Source organism: Corvus cornix, chromosome 1A, assembly GCF_000738735.6.
Source record: "Corvus cornix cornix isolate S_Up_H32 chromosome 1A, ASM73873v5, whole genome shotgun sequence".
Lineage (NCBI taxonomy): Eukaryota > Metazoa > Chordata > Aves > Passeriformes > Corvidae > Corvus > Corvus cornix.
In genome coordinates, this window is record NC_047057.1 from 34751026 (window position 1) to 34774860 (window position 23835).

General features: G+C 36.0%; 1 protein-coding gene across 3 annotated transcripts in view; it reads left to right on the plus strand.

The window, feature by feature from the left end:
• Positions 1 to 19869, plus strand: part of LOC104698382 (RAB3A interacting protein) — a 33089-nt gene extending 13220 nt beyond the window's left edge. Inside the window, exons 4-11 of one of the 3 annotated variants that reach the window (XM_039570869.1) lie at positions 2703 to 2798; positions 5283 to 5360; positions 5722 to 5925; positions 10648 to 10776; positions 13001 to 13113; positions 16471 to 16570; positions 16679 to 16748; positions 19500 to 19869. In XM_039570869.1, coding sequence (XP_039426803.1) covers positions 2703 to 2798; positions 5283 to 5360; positions 5722 to 5925; positions 10648 to 10776; positions 13001 to 13113; positions 16471 to 16570; positions 16679 to 16748; positions 19500 to 19582 — 873 coding nt within the window. In that variant the 3' untranslated portion in view covers positions 19583 to 19869. The remainder of the gene's footprint in view (positions 1 to 2702; positions 2799 to 5282; positions 5361 to 5721; positions 5926 to 10647; positions 10777 to 13000; positions 13114 to 16470; positions 16571 to 16678; positions 16749 to 19499) is intronic. The other 2 variants (XM_039570870.1, XM_039570871.1) reach the window with 2 other exon arrangements.
• The last annotated feature ends 3966 nt before the right edge of the window (positions 19870 to 23835 follow it).

Below are 23835 nucleotides of genomic sequence, written 5' to 3' on the forward strand. Positions count from 1 at the left end.
TTTCTAGAATGTAAAGTGTGAATGGTTTTGAAGCAGTAATTTGCATTTCTTATCTCACTGGTTCTTTTTAAAGACTCACCCTGTAGTCTGAGAAGATCAAAGAGAAATAAACAACAATATGACTCTTTGATACAGATTTCTTTTTAACTGTAAGGTGGGGTTTTTTTTCCCCATGCAAGTTAATTTTTTTTCTTGCCTTCTGTAAGTGTGTTTGAAGTGTGTTTTTTAATAGTTCCTCATCTTCATGTAGTTACTTTTTCAGAACTGAAGGACTGCAGCATTAATGGTTAGTCTAGCACACACAGTTGTCTTTTCTGGTTCCTTATTGGCTATGGCTGGGAAGTCTCCAGTAATGCCTTTAAGACACAGGCAGTAGTAATGTTTCTAATAATTGCCAAGCTTTTTGCTTTGGGCACTCTTTATTTCTGCCTTGCCTAAAAAACCTGAGCTTAAATTTGCTTTACAAAAATAACGTCTTACATTATGCTTCTCCTGAATCATGTCATGGAAACTTGCCCAGTGTTTGACAAATCCAGCTAAGCAGCCATGCGTAGTAGACTGCCTGGTGTCGTCTTTTTGTTTTTGTTAAGAAACTTCACTCATCTGCCTAAATTTTAATTTAATCTCTCCTAATCTTTCCAGTTGCAGGCAAAATGTTTTATGTATGTAGTGGTAGGTGAACCTGGGGTAGTTTTACTTGCGTGGTTAGTTTGACAACTCTTGACCTGAATATTAATGTAACCTCCTCTTAAGGTGTATTGATGAGTATGTAGCCTCCCTTACAAATCAGGGAAGTAAGCCAAAGGAAATGTTGACATTTCCTCTGCATTTATAGGAAAAGTTTCAACTTTTTTTTGAGTTTTTAAGCATTTTGCATCAGAATCTTCCATTTCCTGATTAAGAACCATACTTTATATGGGAAATACTTTAAACCAACACAAAATAATTAAATTTTGTTTCCCCCTTTCTTTTTTTAACCTCTTCTTTTTTCCTTTTTTTTTGTGTTCAGTTTTTTTGTATTCCTTTCTTCTTCTCATGCCTCCATCTGTAGCTATTTTCCTGCTGCCTTTTTGGTGTTTGTTGTGTTTTTTTTTCTTGAGAAAGAGATAGGTCACTGTGTGCAGAATAGTAGCTAGCAAGTAAGATTTGAATAGAATTTGAGAAATACCGTGTTTGGAAAAATTCCCATCATTTAAGTGGTACCTTTCAAAGTAGTTGTGTATGGAAAGCAAAAAAATCCAAATGACAAACTAGACTAAAAATTAATGAATACATTCAAAGTTAAAGCCAGGTAAAAGAAGGATAATGCCTTTGATACGAAATGATTCTAGTAGAGTCCCTAAATTCTTGTCCAGTCTAAGAGCTGAAGTCAAACAGGACTCTTCACCTTATAGAAAAATCTATTGCCAATTTCACTGCAGAAATTGAGAGCAAGACCTAATACCAGCATGCTACAAGGCAAGATGCAGCTTCCCACATTTTGTTGTATGCAACATTACTTGAATCATGAAGACTTTGGAAGAAATACTAACCACCTTCCAAAAACACAAGGGAAGCTTCCATTCGGGCCTTTTTTTGTGACTCTCTTGTGACTGGCCTCCCACAGTTTTCTGAAGGCAGCTATTTTTTACTCGCTTGTGGAGGTTTTCAGAGCAAATCATTGTTAGGTTGTATTTGAAGTCTTACTTACTAGTGATAGTCTTGGCTCTTGCATTTCAGGAATGAAATGCCTTTCTTGGTGAGGGGAAGGGGAAAAAGAGATGGATGGGGATGAGAACGGAGTTAGGGCCAAAAAAATTTTCAAAGGTCAGAATTGGCTGCTTCTCTTTCTTTTACTTTGTCTACATCGTTCTCTTTCTGCGAGAGATTCCAGGGTTTAATGGATGCAGAAGGGGAGAAGAACTTTCTTTCAAATTTCTTATCAGCCTTTTTCTACTTCTCTGCAAAGTACCCCAGTTTGTCCTCAGTACGGATGAGATTGGGCATATGTAACCCTTCTACTGCCAAATCTGTGTTAAAATCTTACTGTAAAAATGATTATGGTCAGACCTTCACTCAAATTTTAGTGGTATAGACACTAACATTTGGAATTTCATTAAGTTGCTTTAATTTTATTTATATATCTGCGTAAACAAGGGCAAGGATATAATTAAAGTATGATTTTGGAAACATTGTAAGGAGATATTTGGAAGACAGTATTTGCAGTAAAATAATGTTTTAAGATTTTAGAATTGCAGATTGTCCTGAGACAGTGCTTTCTGATTTTTTTAAATTAATTTTTTCATTTTTTAAAAAGGATTACTTTAAGTATATTTTAAGGAATGGGTAGATGAACTGGTGTTCTGTCTGCCCCAGTAATTAATTTGATTTATATTTTATCTGAATACAGCCTTTTATACTTCCAGGAAAAAAAAGGTTTTTTTACTTCTGGGTATTTTGGAAATGTTCGTGTTTAGCTTAGGTATACATTAGATTGGGCTGGTATTATTCTGTACAGCAGGAAGAAACAGCTATATATGCATAGCATTAATTTAATTTTTTTTAGTGTTAAGATGACTATTTTGAAAGGCTTTGTTTAGCAAAGGTTTTATGCTCCTCTGATTATTTGCTTTTATTTTTTGTCCCCCCTCTCTTGTGGTATTAGCTTTAAAAGGCCAAGTTACTACTCTAAGTCAGAATAAATAACTTTCAATTTTCCATAGGAGCTGAAGTTAAAAGATGAAGAATGTGAAAGGCTTTCTAAAGTGCGAGATCAACTTGGACAGGAATTGGAAGAACTTACAGCTAGTCTGTTTGAGGTTTGTTGGAGTCTTCGATGTGATATACTTAAGGGAAGCTGAGCCAGATGTTTTATGTAGAACCAGTATATTGTATGCTGAATTTTTCTGCAATAGGCATATAAAGGGATTTGTGTCCTGAAGACTTGGGTGTGTTGAAGTAGAGGCTTAACATAAAGCAGCAGACTTTTCACTTAGATGCGAGATACCTTATTGAGCTTGTCAATCTGCCTAGACACAAAATGAAGAAAATAAGGAAAATATATCAGCTTATTTTTTGGCATAACTATTTTGAGACAGCTTCTCTGTCTGACAACAAGGCTATCTAGATAAGAGCTAAATTTGGGGTTGCCATGGTGACTAAATAAAAAAACAGTGTAGTTCCAGATGAATGGAGGTAGCAAGTACATAACTTAACCATGCTTTCAGCTTCTGAATTTTGGGTCTGGCAGCATGCTTCACCCACAAACTTCAAAAGAAACATTAGTGCTGAGTGATGCACCGGGGTGAAACCTGGTTACCAAGTGAGAGGCCTGAACTTTAAGTGGGACCATTGCATTTGAGGAAAAGGCAGTAGTATCAGCAAAGATTGTGAGATTGTATTACACAGAAAAAAAAATGCTAAATCTGTAACTTGAAGTAGGATCAGTTCTCATTTTATCTTAGGAATATATAGAGGAATGCTTTGGACCTAAATTGTGGTGTCTTTAACTGTCAGAATAAATTTCATAATCCATGGGTGATTTATACATTTACTAAATCATAAAGTATAGGCTTTCAGCATATGCTGAAGGATACAATATTAGGTATGTTTTAGAAGCAGTGTTTAAACCTGTGAAGTTGTATAAAAGTGCTGTTAAACATTTGAAAATACTGACATTCAAAATCAAATTACAAACTACAACCTGGTAGGGCAAGGTTACTTAAAATATTGAGCAGTTCCTTTGTGTAAAAAAAATAAAATAGAAGAGTGGAAGGGTATTTTTTAGCATAAATACTTGTGTATGCTGGGGGGAGGAAAATGTCGGGTAGGTATTTTAACTGTGGAGGAATAAAAAGAAAATTATCAGTGAAATTTTATATTTATGACATTGCATTGCTTAGAACAGTGTGTCAATTTGTTAAAAATATGTTTGAAATACAGTTTATTAGTAATAACAGTTTGAGTTTGAATTCTCCAGACTGTTATAGGCATGTTACCCAAGTTTTCTTTTGTGATTTGATTTCACTGAGAGGCTCTAACAAGACATAGTGGTGAGGTTTATTGATTTTTTGCACTGGGATCTGCAGCCCTTGAATTCATGTTTAATTTTGAATCCCACTAATTTCAGCAGCCATATAAATGGATATGCTAGGTCTTGCTAGGTTGTTGCATCCCAGTGGAGGACTGAGACTTGTTTTGCACAGCTGGGTGCATATATTACATTATTACACTGTAATAGCACAGTAACATGCTTTGCTTTCAAAGGTGCATCACTAAGCGGAAACTGCATGGTCAATGTTAAATGTATTTGTACACATTGTATAAATGTGTATGTTCCCATTCCTGCATGTGTCTTGTTACTTACTAGAATTTTACAGCCCCATATTATACAGCTGTGTTTGTATGCCAGTGGGAGCCAGATCTTTTGGTATGAAGATGTATGAACTTTTTTGTTTTATTTATATAGTGTCCAGATGTGCTAGGCGCTTTACAGATATGAAAAGGATCCTTTCCCAAGTAATTTGGTTGATGGCTCTGATATTTCAATTTTTGTTGCCTTCAGTAAGTACCATGTGAGAACAGGAATTTGATCATAGGTGCAAATTGCTGGATCAGAGCCTAAACAAATACATTTTACAGACAACAAGGCTTAGAGGTATGACGTAAAAGGATGTTTGAAAAACCCTCAGTCCTTTTATGCTTCCTTCTTTATTGGTTTAGCCTTGTTTCTTTACTTGGATTGTTTTATTAGTGCTTTTTCCATTCTACTTAAGAAATGTTTATTAAATGATGAACTGTTTTTATGCTGTTGTTTTGTCTCTTTTATTGATGACGAGAATTTAGACTTCATAGTTGTTTGACTGGTTTCCTTTGTGCAGAAATTTACAGTTGTCTAAAACTGGTTGTTCTGGCTACAAGAAGGGAGACGTTCTTTTGAATGTGCTACTGTGCCTATGTTGCTTTTGTTGCTACTGGCTGAGTCTTTCTCCTGGGGGTCAAGGAACTTGTCAGCCACCAAAGCGTGACTGGAGCTTGGTGTTCCTGACAGGTATTGTTCCTGCTGGAGGGGGGTGGGTGGAGTTGCTGAATCTGGGCTCAGAACCAAGGAGAACTGTAGGTGCCAGTGATGAATCAAAATGATAGATTTGTAGGGATTTTTTTTTAATGTAGCTATTTCATTTCAGACTATTGCACAACTTAATATTCACAAGTAGTCTTCATGAAGCAAAAGTATGCCATTAGTTGTTGGGTTTTTTGTAAATTTGTGTGAAGCATTTACACTAGCTAAACATCTTTTATAGGAAGCACACAAAATGGTTAAAGAAGCAAATGTCAAACAAGCGGCAGCAGAAAAACAGTTAAAAGAAGCACAAGGAAAGGTGAGTTTTTCCCAGTTTGTTTTGTCTTTTCACATGGTTTTAAATCTGAAATGTGAATCATAAAGATAGAGCATTACCTGTATACATTTTTAGAATATATACTCGGTTGTTTTGTGTTGCTTGACATATTCTTAGCAAACACCCATGGACACGGTGTTTGTGTCATGTCAGCCAGCAAGGTGCATAGGAAGCCGATGTTACTGCAATATGCAATTGCACAGGCATCTGTGTGTTAGTACTGTTGGAAGATGAAGTTTTGATTTGCACCAAGATAGCCAGAGATGATGTTAATTGATTTAACATATTTATAAACGAGTATATTTTTGTTTGTTAATGACTTTATTCCCCCTGCCCCGTGAAGATTGATGTCCTCCAGGCTGAAGTAGCAGCATTGAAAACACTAGTACTGTCTACTTCACCAACATCTCCAACTAAGGAGTTCCAGTCTGGTGGAAAAACTCCTTTTAAGAAGGGCCATGCAAGAAACAAGAGTACAAGCAGTGCTATGGGTGGCAGTCATCAGGACCTTACCATGGTGCAGCCAATTGTAAAAGACTGTAGAGAGGTAATGTACAAGGATTGTTCTCTTTTTGCTGATAAACTGGCTTTATTGTTTTGTTTTACTCACAATAAATATGGTATATATTAATCTTCATTTAATGTTTACAATCTTAGAGACGTTTTTCATTAATGAAAGAGCTTCCTTTACATACCAATAAGGAGGTGTTTTTTCCAAGTCTTGTTTACCTTTAAGTCATTAAGGGAAGATAAGTTTTCATATATTGGAATTGCACATGGTAATTAAAAAACCCCAAACAATATAACTGGATGATATGTCCTGGTGGCTTTTTTATGAAGTCCATCACTGAAAGTTCGTAGACTTTCATAAGCATTGTATGAACTGCCATAGAAAAGAGGAAGAGTAGTGTTACAGATCGGTAGTGGGTGAAAGAGGCCAGGGAAAAGATGAAATCAGTAATTTATTAGAGAACAGGTGAAGAGTCACTGGAATCCTGGGGCCTGTGTGGGTGTTTTTTTGGTATGGTTTAGGGTTTGTTTGTTTGTTTTTTTGGTTGGTTTGTTTGCTTGTTTTTTAAATCTACTGGTATAACTGAAAATGGGGAAATAATGAGGTGAGAGCTTGGTACGTGAGTCCTTGGAATGGTAGTAGTAAAAATTGACCAAAGAGTTGAGAAGGAGCTTATTTTACTGGGTGGTTAGTAGAACAGCAGATGAAATCCAAAAATCAGTAAATGAGAAACGAGGCATCTAGGAAAAAAATGCAACTAGCAAGCTTGCAGTTGTGAATTTGGAAAGAGCTACATTGTACTGGAAAAAAAGATAGCGTCCTTGTTGATCACTGTCTGAAACCCCATCTCAGTGTTCAGTGATGGTCAAAGACCTACAGAGACTTAGAAGTCCTTAGGAAAGCAATAAATACTAAATAAAACGTATTATATTGTAGGAACATGTAGTAAAAGTTTGTTTCTGTACACGCAGCTATGATATATTCCTCTCAGAAAGGAAATTGTGAAAATACAAGGAAGTGTGACATATATGGTCAAACCTAATGGAAAGTTTTCTGTGTAGAGAGATAACTTGAGGTAGAAGAAAAATCTCTGCAATCTCAGGTGACATGGGGAAGATGAGTGATGAACAATTATTAATGAATTAATGAAAACTCTGGAAGTTAAAAGGAAAATAATTTTTAGTCAGTACATAATGAAACATTGTCATGAGGAAGCAAGATTAAAAATATGTTCAAAATAAAGTCATGCAAAGTGACAAAAGAAAAGCCTGTCAAGGTGTATAGAAGATAGGATATTTGGCTTAGAAAGCTTTTTTAGCTACAGACTGCTAGAAGTTTTGAGGCTGTAAAAGAATACACATCACTGTCTTTTCTCTCAGATGTCTCTTCAGCCAGCTCTGTGGCTACTGACTATTGTCAGAGGGGTAATATGCTGACTGGATCTTTATACTTTATTTTTCCAGTCATCATTAACTGCATTTGTACTAGACACCATTTTACTATAAACTTAGAAAATTAAGGCATCTTCCAGTTTGTGTTTCATACTCAAACTTAAAAAAAAATCAGATGACTTATAACCTGCTTGCCCACTTTCAGTGGTATCCAGGATATTTTCCTTACTAAAACTGAGTCCTTGTTGCCCTTCAGCAAACAGGAGAACTGGGGTGGAATCCGGTTACTTCGTAAGCATCTGACCGAGGTCATGACTCAATGAATTCTTTAAGTGTTGTGCAAGAGTGAGAGATGGGAGAAATACGTTTTACCTCAGTTTCTCATGGAGAGAACGTGGTGATCATGGAGGACATGCTGCAGAAGAGCCAGTCTGCCTGACACTTTCTTCAGTTCATTCTCCTTCTTGTTGGCTGCATAAGGAGACACTTTGAGGCTGCTCAGGACTGCTCAAACTGGTGACTTTTTCTTCCAGTGACAGCCTAGGGAATCACTAAGAAACACATGGGTTTTCCACCCACTGGGACTTGAGTATTCTTATTTCTCTTCTGAGCAGGGGTATTTAATGGAATGTAGAATGGGGTGAAAAAAGCAAGAGTGCCTTTGGCGTGGTAGGTAGGACATTGTTTTAAGCAGGGGAGGCATACCTTCCCATCTGCTCCTGTTATCCAGTGCTTTATTTACTGGTTTTCTTTATAGCTGCTCTAAGGTAAATTTCTTTGCATTTCTGGGAGATTGGGTCTGAAACCCTAGTTCTGTCCCCTTCTTGCTAGTTGTTCTTGCCACTGAGTTGTTACTCTTTGAATCTCATTCTTTTGATTCTGAGTGACTTGACTTCAAAACGGGGTCAAGAGTACCTTTGCTCAGGGCTGTGTGTTGGCCCTGAGCCAATAGCTTTGAACCCTTTTGCAGAGTCTAGAGCTTTGTGTTTTGGGATGGAGCTGGGTATAAAGAGGTCAGCTCTCAGATTTCTTTGTGGAATGTAGACAGAGTCAAGAGTGGCTGGCTGTCCACCCTAAATTGCAGTGGAGCTAGAAAGGTGCCAACATCCCAGAGAAATACTTCCTAGCATGTGGTAATAACCTTTATGATAAATAGACATGTCTAATGAATTTGGACATTAAAAAGATTGAGATAAGCCGGATCTTAAGCAGACAGGTAGCATCCCCTCAAGAAGGGGATCTCACCAGAAGTGTTGATAAATGCATCAGTGTTGTTCAAAGAGCTATTTTGCTGATGTCATATTTACTGTAATGAAAGCATAAAAAAAAATTTAACTGGAATTATTATTACATTTGATTGTATATTTAATTTCAGATAATCGAAACTGGTATCTAGTGAAAGCATAAGTAAAGGCAGGGAGGAGATACACGTGTATCATGCATTGTAGATTGAAAAGGAAGAACATCAAGCTATGGTCACTGAACAGTTTTTTTCAAGGCAGCTTCTTTATAAACTGTAGGTTTGGGTAAAATTGAGAATCTGGAAAATAACCAAGTTAATAAGAAATGCATCTTAATTTTTAGAATTCTAGACTACAAATCAAAAATTGATGTTTTTCTGCTGGTATCTCTTGATTGTATTAATTTTAAAGCCAGACCTGAGGTGGGTTTTAAGTTATGGGAAACGTTCCCTTAGGAAGCAAGTTACACCTATTGAATTCCATTTGCACAATGAAGTTGGTGGCTTAGCAACCAGAACACTTACAGATTAGCTTAATTAAGGTAGTTGTTCCTGATTGTACCTGAGCATAGTGCAAGTGGCTCTAACAAAAAACAAATTTTCCAGTCTAATTTTTGTAGGTTACTTTTCAAGGAAAAAAAAATAATAAAGTTTAACCAAAAACCCCTGAAAGTGATGAAAGAAGCCCCCCAAAGCATACATGTAGAAGAATGGCAAAGTGCTGAGAATTCAGAGAAGGCGTAATGCCTGGGAAATGAAAAAGAGACTGAAGTTGGTTCAAAGCAGCATACTGATCTTTTAAATAGTATTAAAAATCAATTTTTAGTATATGCTATTTCCCCATTTCATTATCTTATCTGTATTATTTGTTTTTAATTGTACAAAATTATAAATTCACATCCTGGCTTATGTTTCTACTGCAGTGTACATCCTTTCTGGAGTTTTAGGAGTATAGGTCTGCTGTAGTTCAAGAAGGGGATTTAAACAGGGGAAAAGGTGCTGAAGCAGAATGTCAAAACCAGTCTGAGGATCGTGTTGTGGGGAGCAGGATGGTGTTGCATATCCCTTTGGGATTGGAGTTAGGTTTATATGTTGGATTAGGAGCATATGTCAGAAGCACTCACCCCGACTCCTGCAGCAGTGTTGGAGCCCATGAGTGAGATCTTTCTCAAGTAACCCTAAAGCAGACAATGTGCTCTGGGAACACCTCCGTGTGCTCTGGCTGTTAGTGGGTAGCAAGCCCGTGGGACAGGCTGCCCCATAATGGAAATGTATTTTTAATAGCAACCTAGTATCCATCTCTGGACCACCACTCTGGGTGGGTGCCATTCTGCTGCTAACTGATCTCAGCATGGAGATGACAAAACAAGGTGTTTCCACAGCAGGTACAATTATCTTTTCCTAACACAGAACACAGTTCATCCTAGCATGATTTAGTAGGTAATTTTAGCGTTTCCTCTTTGACTAGAGGAGCTGTGGGGCTTATAAATCATTCCCAGTGAGCATCCTTGCCTTTCTGTTTTAGGGAGGTATAGGAGAGGGTTTTGGCATAAAGGTGAAAAATGAAGAATAACAGTGTACTTTTAATTGAATTGTACATTGACTTCCTGTTTTCTTAGTGTATTCAGTGTGTTAGTCTATTTTCTTTTTGTGTTTGGATAGCAGCATGTTTGGGTCAGATGCAGCATGAACGTGTAAAATGTCTAGGACTGCAGTTGTTTTCTTTGAATTTCTTTGCTTTTCTTAACTCATATAAATAGAGGTGGACTGAAATACTGTAATGAAGATCCATGAAGATGGAAACTGTTTTCTGGCTCTTCATAAGTTTTTCAAAGCTATCTGTAAGCTTAGGAAATGGGGGAAAAGTAATTAACTTGTCCCTGGTGTAGTGGTAACCGGTAGATGCATTATCTCTGTGTACTGAAAATTGTATGTTTTGATTTGCTTGAATTTACAGGCTTAGGAAAGTGGATTTAAGAAAGTATTCATAGCTGAACCATAATAGCATTCTTTCACATTACAATAGAAAGCATTTTAATGCTTATTATTTACCTGTGGATATTTGCAAATGGTAGACACTAGTGTGATAATTACATTACTAAAATATTGAATCTTTGTGTGTTCTAGGCTGACTTGTCTCTGTACAATGACTTCAGGTCTTGGAAGGATGAGCCTACTATGGACAGAACATGTCCTTTCTTGGACAAAATTTATCGGGAAGATATTTTTCCATGTTTAACCTTCTCCAAAAGTGAGGTAATGGAAATGGTCTTAATGTGGTCACTGACGTCTTCCCCTTGAATATGTTACATGGAGCCAAAAGACTACTATATTGTTTTCAATATGAAGTCTAACCATTTTTGTTTCATTGGTGTGTGACAATTTACAGTGAAGTCCTAAAGTTTGGTCTGGAGCATTGAAATGACCTTTTTTTTCCTTCACTATTCCATTAGTGCTCTTCCAGATACGGCCTTTTTAGATCTACTTCTTCAAATGTTACTCCTGTCTGTCTGATGTTTGTAGGGAGGGATGGAAGTTTTCTTCCTGATACTTCAAATACAGTGTAAAAGTCATGTTCTGTCTCTTGTTTATATAGGGGGCAGTAGAGACCAATATATTTAATTTTATGGACTGATTTTCTCTCGTATCAGTCAAAGCAGACTGCAAGCACAGTCTGGGCCTTTTCTTGAAGAGAGGTTTGAGTTACAAGAATTAGACTTAGGGATTTAGATTCAACAGGGGCAGTTTGTAAATGTGGTTTTAGAGGAATCAAACTGAGACTTTTTCCCTTGTGTTATTCCTACACATTCTCCCATACAGAGGAAAGACTGGAGTTTTACCTATCCTGGAAATAACATGGAACTGATTACAGATCCAACTGATTTACTTAGTTTTTGTTCTTAAGCAGCATTTACAGGTTGTAGTTGTAGTATCAGTCAGTAGGGAAAAGGGAGCCTATTCTTAGATTTTTATTAAAAAATGATAAGAAATTTCAAAGTCTCTTAAGTATTAATACTCTTTTCCAATAAAGTTAAACACCTCACATAGAAACTCCTACGTTTTCTTCATAATGTTTATCTGTCGTTTTCAGGAGGTGTTATGTTCTTTACCCATGCTTTTCATCTACTGTTACTTTCTGGCCATAAGCACGTGCAGTCTTCTAGTTAATTGTACACCAGTTTGTTATGGTTGGTGTACAGCATCATATGAATCTCTCCCACTAAAAAGTTTGCTTGGTTACTATGGGAATTAAATTGCTTCTGCAGTATATATAAGTAGGCCATCCTGTTGTCTTTTGCAGCAACTTAATTTTGGATTTTGATCTTCACTGGTAATATAATTACTGTAGATGTGTATTGCCTCTTAAGGGAAGAGTGAGGGTTCTAGCACTTGTCAGTTACACGATATATTGTTTCCAGATGCTGTGTGTAGTGACCAACTTCTCACTTGGCTATTGATAGGCTAGCGTGCAGTTAAGCCAAACAATAATTTACACATGTGTTATGTTTTTGAATAATTGAAAATGCAGTTATGTGAATGATTGAAGTATTACATTAACTCTCAGTAGCCTCTTGTGTGTATGTGTAGTGTTTTTCTTTTGGGAGATGTCAGAGAGAGTATTTAACTACTTCAATAGTAACATTCTGTTCTTAATTAAAGTACAATAGAAAAAATATCTTTATTACTTAGTAGGAAGGAACCTTGGCACAAAATTATTTCAATAGTAACATAAGTTGCACCTTTTTTTAAATCAAGTAATGGCTGTTACTTGAAACAGTGGTCTTGGGCAAGTGTTCAGTCCAATCAAGCAAAAAGGTCACATTTCCAGTGTCTTATGATTGTTTATAAAGAGTGAATGTAAAAAACATGAGCAAAGCTGCACTTTAAGTGACTAGTGTTCGGAAGTTGCAACTGGCTTTTCTATATATTGTTCAGTCTTAACTTGTTTGAACGCCTTGCTAGAGCTATCCTTAGCTGAAAAACAGTGACATAACGTTTACTTGTTTTATTCAAGATAAGGATGGATGCAGCATAATTTTGTGTTTTTCATAGCACGCAATAAAATTAGACCAATTTTTTAAAATAAAGTTTGTGCCATATTCAGTCTCTGGCAAGAACACAGCCTGTACAAATACATGTGCTATTTGGGTGTATGAGGAAAGGCTGAAAATACAGTTAGTATTTTAAACATGCTTGACTACATTCCTGGCTGTAAAGGAAGGTAGCTTGCCTCAGGGAAGGCAGGGTTATTTGGAAGGCAGAATTTAAACAGGAGCTTGGAAATGGGACCTCTTGCTCATGATGAAAGTGAAATCTTATTTGGAATAGAATTTTTGTTTGGTGGGTTGGGTTTTGTTTGGTTTGGTTTGGTTTTGTTGGGTGGGTGTTCTTAGCTTCTTAGAAGAAGAAATATGTCCCTGCTTTGAGGCAATGGATGAAGCAGAGCTGTTTTTAACTGCTTTCTAAATTTCTCTTGCAGTTGGCCTCAGCTGTTCTGGAAGCTGTTGAAAACAACACTCTGAGCATTGAACCTGTTGGCTTGCAACCTGTTCGATTTGTGAAAGCTTCTGCAGTTGAATGTGGGGGACCAAAGTATGTTGAGCTAACACAAGGGGATAATCTTGATTCATTTGAGATCTCTTGGCTTGAGAAAATTGCTATCAACTGTTTACCTCAGTAAAATTTGTCTGTCTTAATTTCCTAAAATCTAAGACTTCAAGATTGTTGTTACAAATTTGATGGGAAAGTAAGCAACTAATAAATGAAACTTCAAAAAAAACCTAAGAACAAACCTTGCCTTTTGGGGAGAGCTGTTTGCTTGACTTTTGATGCATTGACCCCGAAAGTAACCTTCACCTCTTTGGAGAAGACCATTCTGATATTTAAAACAGAAGCTTTTGAACTAGGGCCTCTCAGCTGGAAAGCATCATGAAAAAAATAGGTATTGAAATAGTACAGGCTGGGTTTCCGAAATCTGGAGTACTTGTGGCATAAAAAATTTAGGACCTACGTAAAATGCTGACAAAGGTAGCTGAGGTATTGGAGAAATATAGAGAGTGTTAATCCTCTGAATTTGAGCAGGAGGAATGTAAGTGGGAATGAAGATGAATAAGAGTTTGAACGTAAAGTAGGAAGTATGCTTGAATGACAGGAAATTTATTTAGAGGTTCTGGAGTGGTCCTAGAGGAATGTGAAACAAGACTTGTCAGGTACTGATACAAACACTGAAGTGAGGTGGGAGGGACTTCCCTGAGGCACTGGAGCTTTGATGATGTGGAGAAGGAAAGGGATTGTAGGATGCCTTAGTGTATGTCAGAGTAAGAAAGGAAGGTCAGTTTCGAGATTAATCTGGAGCCTTCCAAATCTTGAGAAAGACTTGTCTTTTCTGTTGGAGGTATTTTAGACAAGTTGACAATTTACTCTATAATATTTGATTCGAGAGAGCTCAGTTTTACAATAGAAAACTTCAATTGAAATGTTTTCGTCTGACTCTTAAGATTTTTTTCTTTCTCACTGCCATTGCTTTTTAATCCTTTTTTTTCCTCTGTTGAGTGGAAGAGAAACTACAATTAACACATCTCAAAATTCTTTCTCTTTAAAGAAGGTGTGTAAAATGAAAATTGTGTTTTATGACTTAGTCTTTGATCCTTTCTAGCCTACAAAGTTCAAGCATTCAAATATTCTTCAACTTCTCCTGTCACTAGAACACACACTTTTAGAGCTGTAGCAGCCTCTCATCAGAAGGGCCCACACCAGTTTTGGAGCTACTCAAGTGGTAGTGAATTCCTATCCAAGATTTGCCACTGTAAGCTATGTTCCATGAAAGCAGTAGAGAATCTGGACAGTCAGAAACTACTGAAACAAGTAATGTGTCATTAAAGAACAATTGGCAAATGGATTTAAAGTCATTGTGGTTCAAGCAACTTCACTACATCTTGATGTGATGAAATACTTAACCAGACACGAGATTCAATTTCATTATTCAGAAATTTCTGGAGATTTTTAACCTGCTTTCTCCAGTGTAGGATAACTTTCAAATCAGAGCTTACAAAATCCTTAAATATTTGCAAGATAGAGATTAGTGTTTTGAGATGACAATGCACAGTTTGTAATTTAGTTATTTTAGGTGTATCAAAAGGTTAGGAAAATTCTTTTCTCCCTTTTCCAATTCTTCTGTACCGACAAAAACTTGTAGATAAGTAATAGGTAAGAAATACGCAGTATTTAAGTGTAATTTAACAGCAGTTGTGCTTTGCCTTATATATTATTACTGGCACTGAATGGGAAACAGGTGTTCCAGTTTTCCCTGAATTGGTGTAGCAGTTGCAGGTTTTTATTTTCATACGGTGCAAAACACTTTTTTAATTGAAACTGTCTTCTTAAATGGGTAACATAATATAGATAAACTGAAAATAAATGATAACAAAAGCTAGAGTAATATTTTTAAAGAAGTCATTTTGTTGTGCATTTGTGGGGGGGAACAGATGCATAAAATAGTGGTTAACTGCCCGAATAGCACAGTAAGGAGCGGAGGACAGAGAGCTGTGCTGGTAGTGCAGAAGGGTTCTTAATATACAGAATTTCCTGAATGGTGCCTGTGATGGTGTGCAGTAAGTGCTGCCTTAACAAAAGACAGCTGGGTTTCCCCAGAAGATTAAAATAATTGTCCCTATGGGGAACAAAGCGCTGAGCTGCATGTGCCATACAGTGTGAAACTGAGTCACTGGCAGACACCCTCAGCATTTAACTGGTGTGATGGAAGACAACATAGAGAAGGCAATTATGTAACCAGAAGGAAAAAGGGGTTTTATTATCCTAGCATTGAAGGTTTGTCTTCTGACAAAAGCTAGACTGAAACTGTGATCCAGCTTGCTTCAGCTAGTATAGGATTTCTTGTATCAATGAACTACTGTCAGTTGTCATAAATTGCCATGGAAAATCATATACACTGTTCAAATTTCTCCTGTTTTACATGGTTCTGTGGACCAGCTGCAGTCAATTTAAAAGGGCCCATGAGCCACTGTTCAGAACACAGAAGCTTAGTAATTTTTGTTTCACTTTTGAAAGGCAAATTGTTCTTAGACTCCCTAATTTCATGAGGTAGAAATGGGAGAAAGAACCAGCAGCTTTTAAAATTAATGAAACAGTGGTTGCCATGACAACTCAATTCATCTGAGATGCTGTAATACAGACATTCTGAATAAATCAAATTCTTCTCATCTTTAAAAATTCATTGTTTTCCTAAATTTTTTTTTTTTTTTTTGGGAACAATTTGTGGTGACTAACGACTTTTCCTGAATACTGCATAGTTGCGATACACCAGAAGTAAATTTGATTATTTTACTCTCACTTTTTGTAATGGTAACGAAAAGAATTATTGCCAGACAGCCCATTTTCCTTTGTCCCAAAAGATTTTATACTCTGAATGTAAAATACGATTTCAATTTGGGCATAAATGCAAAGCTGGATTTAAAATGCATCTAAGAGAAGCTTCAAAGAATTGACTGCTCTTCTGTGGTGCTGATATTTTTTTTATAATGAAATACAATATCAAGCAGAACTTTAAAAAAATCTGTTTAAATGTTGGCATCAACTAATAATTAAAAAAATGTTTATTTGACATATCAAGAGTTAATTAAAGAAGTCCCACTGTGCCAGAGTTGTCAAGCTGGCTTAAATTAGTGAATATGAAAGTGCATTCCCAGACCTGAAGGAAGTTTTAGAATTCAAAAAAAGCATTATAACACACCAGTATTGAAATTGAATTAGGCCTTGTGGAACTAAAATAATTGACAACATAATGTAATAATTGCAGCTTTTAAAATGAAGGTAGATACTCATCTATCTGTGCCGATATGAAACAGTTACATTAATGCCATAAACACATGCAGGTGTTTAGACATTAATGTCAGATTTGTTTATTGAATCATGTGACCTTTATATTTGTAGGAAATGTGCTCTCAGTGGACAAAGTAAGTCATGCAAGCATAGAATCAAATTAGGAGATTCAAGCAGTTATTACTACATTTCTCCTTTCTGTCGTTACAGGGTAAGTAGATTTACTGTGATTTAATTTTGTCTGGTAGTTATTTACTGTTTTTTTCCCATACCTTTATACAAAAGTATATTAACCACCATTATTTTTATATGAGTTTAGATCACTTCTGTGTGTAACTTCTTTACATATATTCGATACATCCAGCAAGGGCTGTTGAAGCAGCAAGATGGTGAGTAAAAAAATTGTGTTGGATGTACATAAAGAGACGTTTACATAGTGCCTGTGCCAAAAAGTTGCTATCTGTGCACAACAGCTGTGAGCTGACATTACAGGAAAGCCATCAGTTTATAGTCAGTGTTGTAATTTCAAGAATATGGTGATATTTCACCATATTTGTCTCCAATGAAGTTACATTTTAAAACAACAAACCAGTGTATTGATTTTCAGTCCATTTAAACCCCCCCTATACAGTAAGAAATGTTAAAAAAAATCTAACTAGGGGAGTTAGCCAGAGTTTTTCCACACAGTAGTCATAAATCAAATCTCTGTTACAGAATATGGAGGGATTTTGGATGCAAAAAACTTGCATTTGGTTTGATCTGGGCCATTTTTTCTTTAGCTTGATGTTTTGGCATGTCTTCTCGTTTTGTGCAGTGACAATTGAGACAGCTGTTCTTGTCAGATTATTTTCTCAGGGGAAACTGGCAAGAAAAGAGAATATTTTGGGTTAAATTGTGAAAAGTTAACAGGTAACCTTTTATAGATACAGAAAATCTGTAATCATTCATCTGACTGCAGCTGAGAAATCAGAGCATTGCAGTAGCATGGCCAAATCTCGATTAGGGCTTTGGTTATAAATGTAAGGCTTGGTCACCCTCCACCCAAAAAGAGAAATGTATTTTTTACTGACATTGCTTCAGGCTGTAGCTTGTGGTGGGGGTCCCTACCTTTGTTACCCAGTTGCTTTGGTCATGTTAGAATATCCTATCCAACAACTGCCTATTTAAATTGTGTCTGCACAGTAATTCAGAAATTTGCTTAACTGTTCTAGGTGGTTTCAATATGTCCATATAAAAGAAGAAAACATTATTTTTGTGAATATGTTCATGAAGACATATTCACTGTAAACCTAGTTACTTAATTCTGGAATTTAAAAATATATTGGATGTTGGAGTCATAGTTTTGTCTTAATTTTCAAGCACATTTTACGTGTTTATCACTATAAAAGAAAAGGAAGATGGTTTGGCTGTGTTTAAACTGCACACAGTTGATTTAATGGTATTTCCTGTCCAGGTCAAAGGATATTGCCAAACAGCTTTCAGTCCAAATTTTTTTTGAAGCAGGTCATATCACTTAGGCTCCCAGAAATACTGAGCACAGATAGTGGAAAAAGTGTCATTAGCCCTGTGTCAATAGTAAATTAAAATATTTGCTTTCACTGTGAAAATGTAAATTTTTTTTAGTTCAGTTGTATTTTTGAAAGTAAAGTAAAACAGTTAAACATTGTAATGTTTATGGATGTCTGTGCATTTCATTATTCCAGTTTTCGAGTCTCTGTGGATTTTCTTCATCAAGAATTTGGCTAGAGTTAGCCCTGCTTTGCTACCTCACCTATAGTCATCTCTTCCTGATGTTTCCAAATTTCAAGAGCTCAGGATTTTAGCTACACCCAAATATTTCTAACCTGAAGTACTCCTGAGGTGATAGATAGACTTTTCCTTACAAAAAATAATGCTGTTAATTTTCATTGTCAAAGGGTCATGGAATTCACCTGAAATGCAGCTATTTCATATATTTAATTATGTTTAATAAAACCTTCAGATGGTGGTAATTTTTACTGATTTACTATCATCACTGAAGACCTTGAAAATGTGTTATTTAAGTTTTAATATGGTTTGTAGTTAAAAGGCTTTTACTTTGACCAAAAGGACCTGTGAAGTTTCAACTAAAAATTGTTTATTTTGCTATTGAGATGAAAAAAATTAGTGGGTTTTTACATCATATAATGAAATACTTTCAGCATTATCAGATTTATTTATTCTTCACAAGAAATTTGTAAAAAAAATTGAGTTTGGTGTTTCAGCTCAGTTGTCATCTTTACCACTAAAACATAGAATTTGCATTTGTAGCTTTATGTAAGGATTTCAACAATACATTCACAAGAATGTAGGCACTCATCATAATTGTCTGTGTAGTACCGCTGCATGCATTTGCACTAATGCACCATATAATTTTTAAGACAGAGGTCACTTTTACGAAAGTGTTTTTTGAAATACGGTAGGGAAGAGCTTGCACTGTTGTTCAAGTTAATGAGATTTGTAGACAATCTACATCAGGATCTTGACTGCATGGAAATTTAGTCTTGAATAATTACATACTCCATGATTTTGATTTATGTTGCTGTGATGTCTAGAAGCTTAAGCTATGCACTAGGCTTATTGTGTTTAGGAAGATACAGATGAAGTAAGAAAAAAGGGTTTTCTACCCTTTTTTTTTTCCTACCCAGTTTATTGTTGCTGGCAGATTACTGTAGAAAAAAAGAGCAAGAAAGGCTATAAATGGCAAAATTATAACTAAATTACAGATTCTTTGGTGAAACAATTCTTAACAAGCTCTCCTTTTTTCTTTTTGTAGTCATTTAGTTCCACAGAAAATGAGTCAAGGGGCAGGGAAGCTTAAATAAGAAATTGCAATTAATTGAAGCTGACAAGAAGTACTGATATAGTTCTGTTCTCCATTTTAAAGAAATCTAAAATCTGAGGAGTTTTTTATAGAAATCTCATTTAGAATGTTTAGAATATGTACTTGAACAAATTTTATCAAAACCAAGCACAATTAGCCCTTACACATATTTATGCTGGTTTTACCAGATGTTTGTTAGGAAGTTCCCCATAACTCATGTAGAGTAAGGCAGCCTGAATGCATCAGTTGAAATAAAATGTGAATTTGGTATATTTAATGATATTTCTGTCTTTTTTAGTGGATCAGATGTTCTGGGAAGTTATGCAGCTGAGACGAGAGATGTCACTAGCAAAACTTGGGTATTACAAGGAAGAGCTCTAAATCTTTTTACTCTTGCGCGTGCATGACCTTCATCGAATATACATAACTAAAATTGCTGAACCTTTTTTTGTCATTTGATATTTATTTCCACAAAGTGGGTCCAAGATCTTTCTCCTTTTGCAGATGGCACTAAGAAGTACTGTGATTGTTTTAAACTGACCTATGCTGTATATGCGTACATATAATACTTAGTTGAACAAATGTGGTAAGCACTTGCAGGTGTATCAGTGATTGTAATTTACATTTAAAAACAAAACTTCTGATTAAAGTGTTAATCTGAAACAGTCTCTGTCTTCTGTTCTTTGTGATGCAGAATGATGTGAATCTCCTCAATAACACACTCTAAAATGTAAAACTGGTTTTATGAAGACTGAATAAATGCCTGGTATTTTCTTCATTGTAGTGTTCACGTATCCCTACGTAGCTCTCTACGCATGTATGCCAATACACTTAACAGACAGCTGTGAGAACTTGGAATTGTTTGAAGGCCTGCTTTCTTAAAATTTTTAAAAATACGTACATAAGAAGAGAAATACATATATTGTATATTGAAGAGTCACAGCACAGTAAACCTGAGTATCTTCTCTTTAATGAAGGGTGCTTCTCAAATATGAAGGAACAATAAAATTATCTTGTTTGTTTTTTGGTTAGAAATCTGTTCTGATCCCTATCTGACTGCTAAAAACTTTATCTTTCCCCCTAGTCTTCTTTCACTAGATTTTTTCATTCCTTTAAATTATTTGGTTTTTTCTCCCACTCTTCTGGGATTTCCAGTTTTCAAAGTTCTATACATAATTTTCCCAGCAGTTGTTCTTGAAACTCGGAAATTTCCATTATGTGATTTCTTCAACATGCTGATGATAATTTCCATATGATGATACAATTTGTGTGTGTGAAAAAACTTGTCAGAGAACCCAAAAAAGGATCATGGCCTCATAAGAAAGATGCCTTTTCTGTTGGAAGTGTTACTTGGCACTTGAAGTTCAAGTGATCATTTTTTTCCTGGGCATTGTCTCAGCTGAAAGCAGGCAGTTGATGATGTTACGAGGAACGTAGTTGTGGGTATGTACTAGACTTGCCTTTTTGGAAAAACATTAGATCGAAGTCCTGACAGGCATTTGTCAGTTGCACATAAGATTAAAACTTTGGCAGGTGAACTGAGAAACATTAGAAGGTGAGCTTATTCAGCTGTTTTTTTAACAAGAGGCATCTCAGTGGATACAGATCTCTTTGATGCTGAACAAAACCAACAGTATTCATCATTATCTTACTGCAATGTTCTCTGTTTTCATAAAAGTCAATAGAATGAGCAGTGAAATTTAATATCATACTTGCGTTGCTTGTATGTGCCTGAAAACACTTTGCAAGTGTTGGCTTTGACTGGGCATTTCAATGTTAAGGTAAAACAAACAACTGAACCTAAATATTACTAGTAATGGAGTATGTATGGCCAAGCTGGGCTATTTTAGTACTGAGGGAATACTTCTATCAATCTGTTGTAGAAACCTGGAATAATTCTACTAGCAACGGTTAAAGGATTGTTTGTTCATTCAATAATGCTAAGGAAGTCTGGCTTTAGTCACTCTTAGAAAACAAGCTGTGTCTATTGGTGTTAATGTTTTATGTTAGGCTCATAAATGCTTCCTAAATGCTTGTTAATCCTTAGTTTAGACAATGAGATAGAGCTGTTTCCATGATTAGCTAGCAGTAGGCAAATGGTAGCCAGTAGCTGGTGCTATTCTGACTTAATATCCTTTACAACAACAAAATCCTGTTGCTCATTTAAGCAGAGAGAAGGGTCCTTTCTATACATGGTAGTATCTAAAATGTATTACGCTGTATTTTCTTGTATTAGGGATGACAAAGCTGGACCCCATGTAGTACATCTCAGTAGTAATGACTGGCTCAATTACATAACATCTTGGAAATGCTGACTGGCTTCTGTTTTCATGCCCATACTCAGGTTTTTCATATGAGCTGTTCATCATGAGAAACCTGTGTCGCTGTGAGTGCCTGGGACTTGTAAAAATTGGACAACAGTTACTTGGCTGGTAGATATAATTACTTCCAAAACTGTCCTAATTCCAGATTTCATTGGAACTTTTGTTCATAACCAAATGCCTTTTTTAGATGTCTACTCAAAACATTTGAGTATTTTTCTCCTGTTAGCTTAGTGGTGACAGAATGAGAAGTTTTCAGTGTTTAAAGATGAACTATGAGAAAGTGGAGTTTGCTGCTAGCCTTAAAAGAGCTTTGTTCCGTGTTCTGCTTTCCCATATGTTTTCCAATGTTACATTAGACAAACAAGTTAATATGTCATTTAGTTTTGTTAATAATAGTAACAACATAGAAGTTCTACTTTCCTACCAGTGATGGCTTTGCTCTTGCATTTTTGATTACTGTTGCTTTCATCAGTATTACTAATTACATGACCTGTGTGAAAGTACAAAGACAAGATAAGTAATTTTTATTGCTGCATTTTTTGCGCATGTGTGATTAGTACTGGGACCAAAGGTCCTTAAAACGAGAACATTAGACTTACTGACCAGATAGAACACACATCATCTTGCCTCAAAAGCCTTGTTAGCTCTCCTTTATGTGTAGTTTAAGTCCTTTACATAAAGCCTAAGTATAACCCTGGCTCTAGTTATGGAGGAATGAAATCAGCTGGGACAAAGTCATTGAAACCTCTGACAGAAGTATGATGTGTTCCTTGGCATGTTCATAATCATCTGGACAAGAGTGCGTTTGTCCCAACGTGAGCTCTTCAAGTAGCAGGAAAGCAAAACGCTTCTACTGGCTTTTCATGGATGTGGTGGGAGAAAATGAGGCCTTGCAGCAGTTCTTTGAAGGTAAGAATAGTTTCAAGAGAAGCCTTAACAATTTTTGGTGGCAGCAAACCCAGTAATTGGGGGTCACTGAGGGAGAAAGGAGGAAGAAAAAGTGCCCTGAAACCCAAAGCTATATTTACACTAAGTTATTGTGGAAGACAATACCAGAATGAAGTATTACAAATAGTACAGATGTGCTGCAGTGCCTTTTTCTTTGTGCTCTGGCCAGAATACCAAAGGGAAGGCAGACCCAGCAAACCCTGTGGTACTGGCGAAGTAATTGCCTTGAAGAAAAACTGGGAAGTGACTGAGGACTCATTGTAGTGTAACACTTCTGAAATTGTAGTGCTTTTCATGTGGTTAAGAGATCTCACTTCCTTCTCAGTTATAGCATGTGAGATAAAGAGGGTTTTCTTTCCACTAACATTCTTCTGAAATGGCCTGATTGTAATCGGTAAAATGGTAATTGTGCTGGTATCCTCAGGACCCTTCTGAGGCGTTAAACTTAGATATTTTTGTCTTTTGCCTGGGATCATCTGTCTTTCTGCCTTTTTCTCCAAGACATTTTCTATTCAAGCTGGTCCAATTAGTTTCATAACTTTATCTTACTACACAATTCACTTTCTAATAGATTCCATAATAAAACTGCATTTTTTAGATTCTCTGATAATGTGTTCAAAGGCTTTTTACTTTTTAATTTTTTTACTATTTTCGTTCCCTTCTTCCAGTTTGCACTTCACTTTTTGTTTTGTTTTGTAATACATTAACCATTCTATTCTAAGCTGTTTTTGTTGTATTTGTTTTCCATCTATTATCTGTGCAGGTATTCACTGATCTCAAAGTAACTTGGGAAATAACCTTTTCTGTCATGATTTTCTTTGTCTTTTGTTTCCCCTGCCCCTTTGTTGGCCTGGGTGAGAGGTGGTAACTGTAACTTTTAAGTTTTGATTTCAAACTAGGAAATTAAAAAATTGATCAAGGAAATACATTTAAGCCAAGAAATTTAAATTGGTGAGCTACAATCTAGGGCTGCTAGCCAGCAAATGTGTGGTGTATAGATTGTAGGAAATCCACACCATGTTCCTTAAGTTCAGTTTACATCATGGAGTTGAAAAGCTAACAAACTTTTTTGGCTTTGCTTTCAGCAGCATAATATTTGTTTTTATCTGGCTTTTTTTTTTTTTCAGCTGCTGCATTGCATAGCTGTTAAATACTCAAAATCATGTTGAACATGAATTATATTTTTAAAAAATTTTTTTAGGAACCATCTTGGAGAAAACCACTTTCTAGGGAGTATGGGTTAGGTTCTGTTAGCTTTTGTGATGATGATATTTTGATGGTAGAAGGTATGGCAGAGATTTTAGCTGAGCTCTTTAACGAGAATTAATATTTTTAATTATATAATTATTACTTTAATTCTTT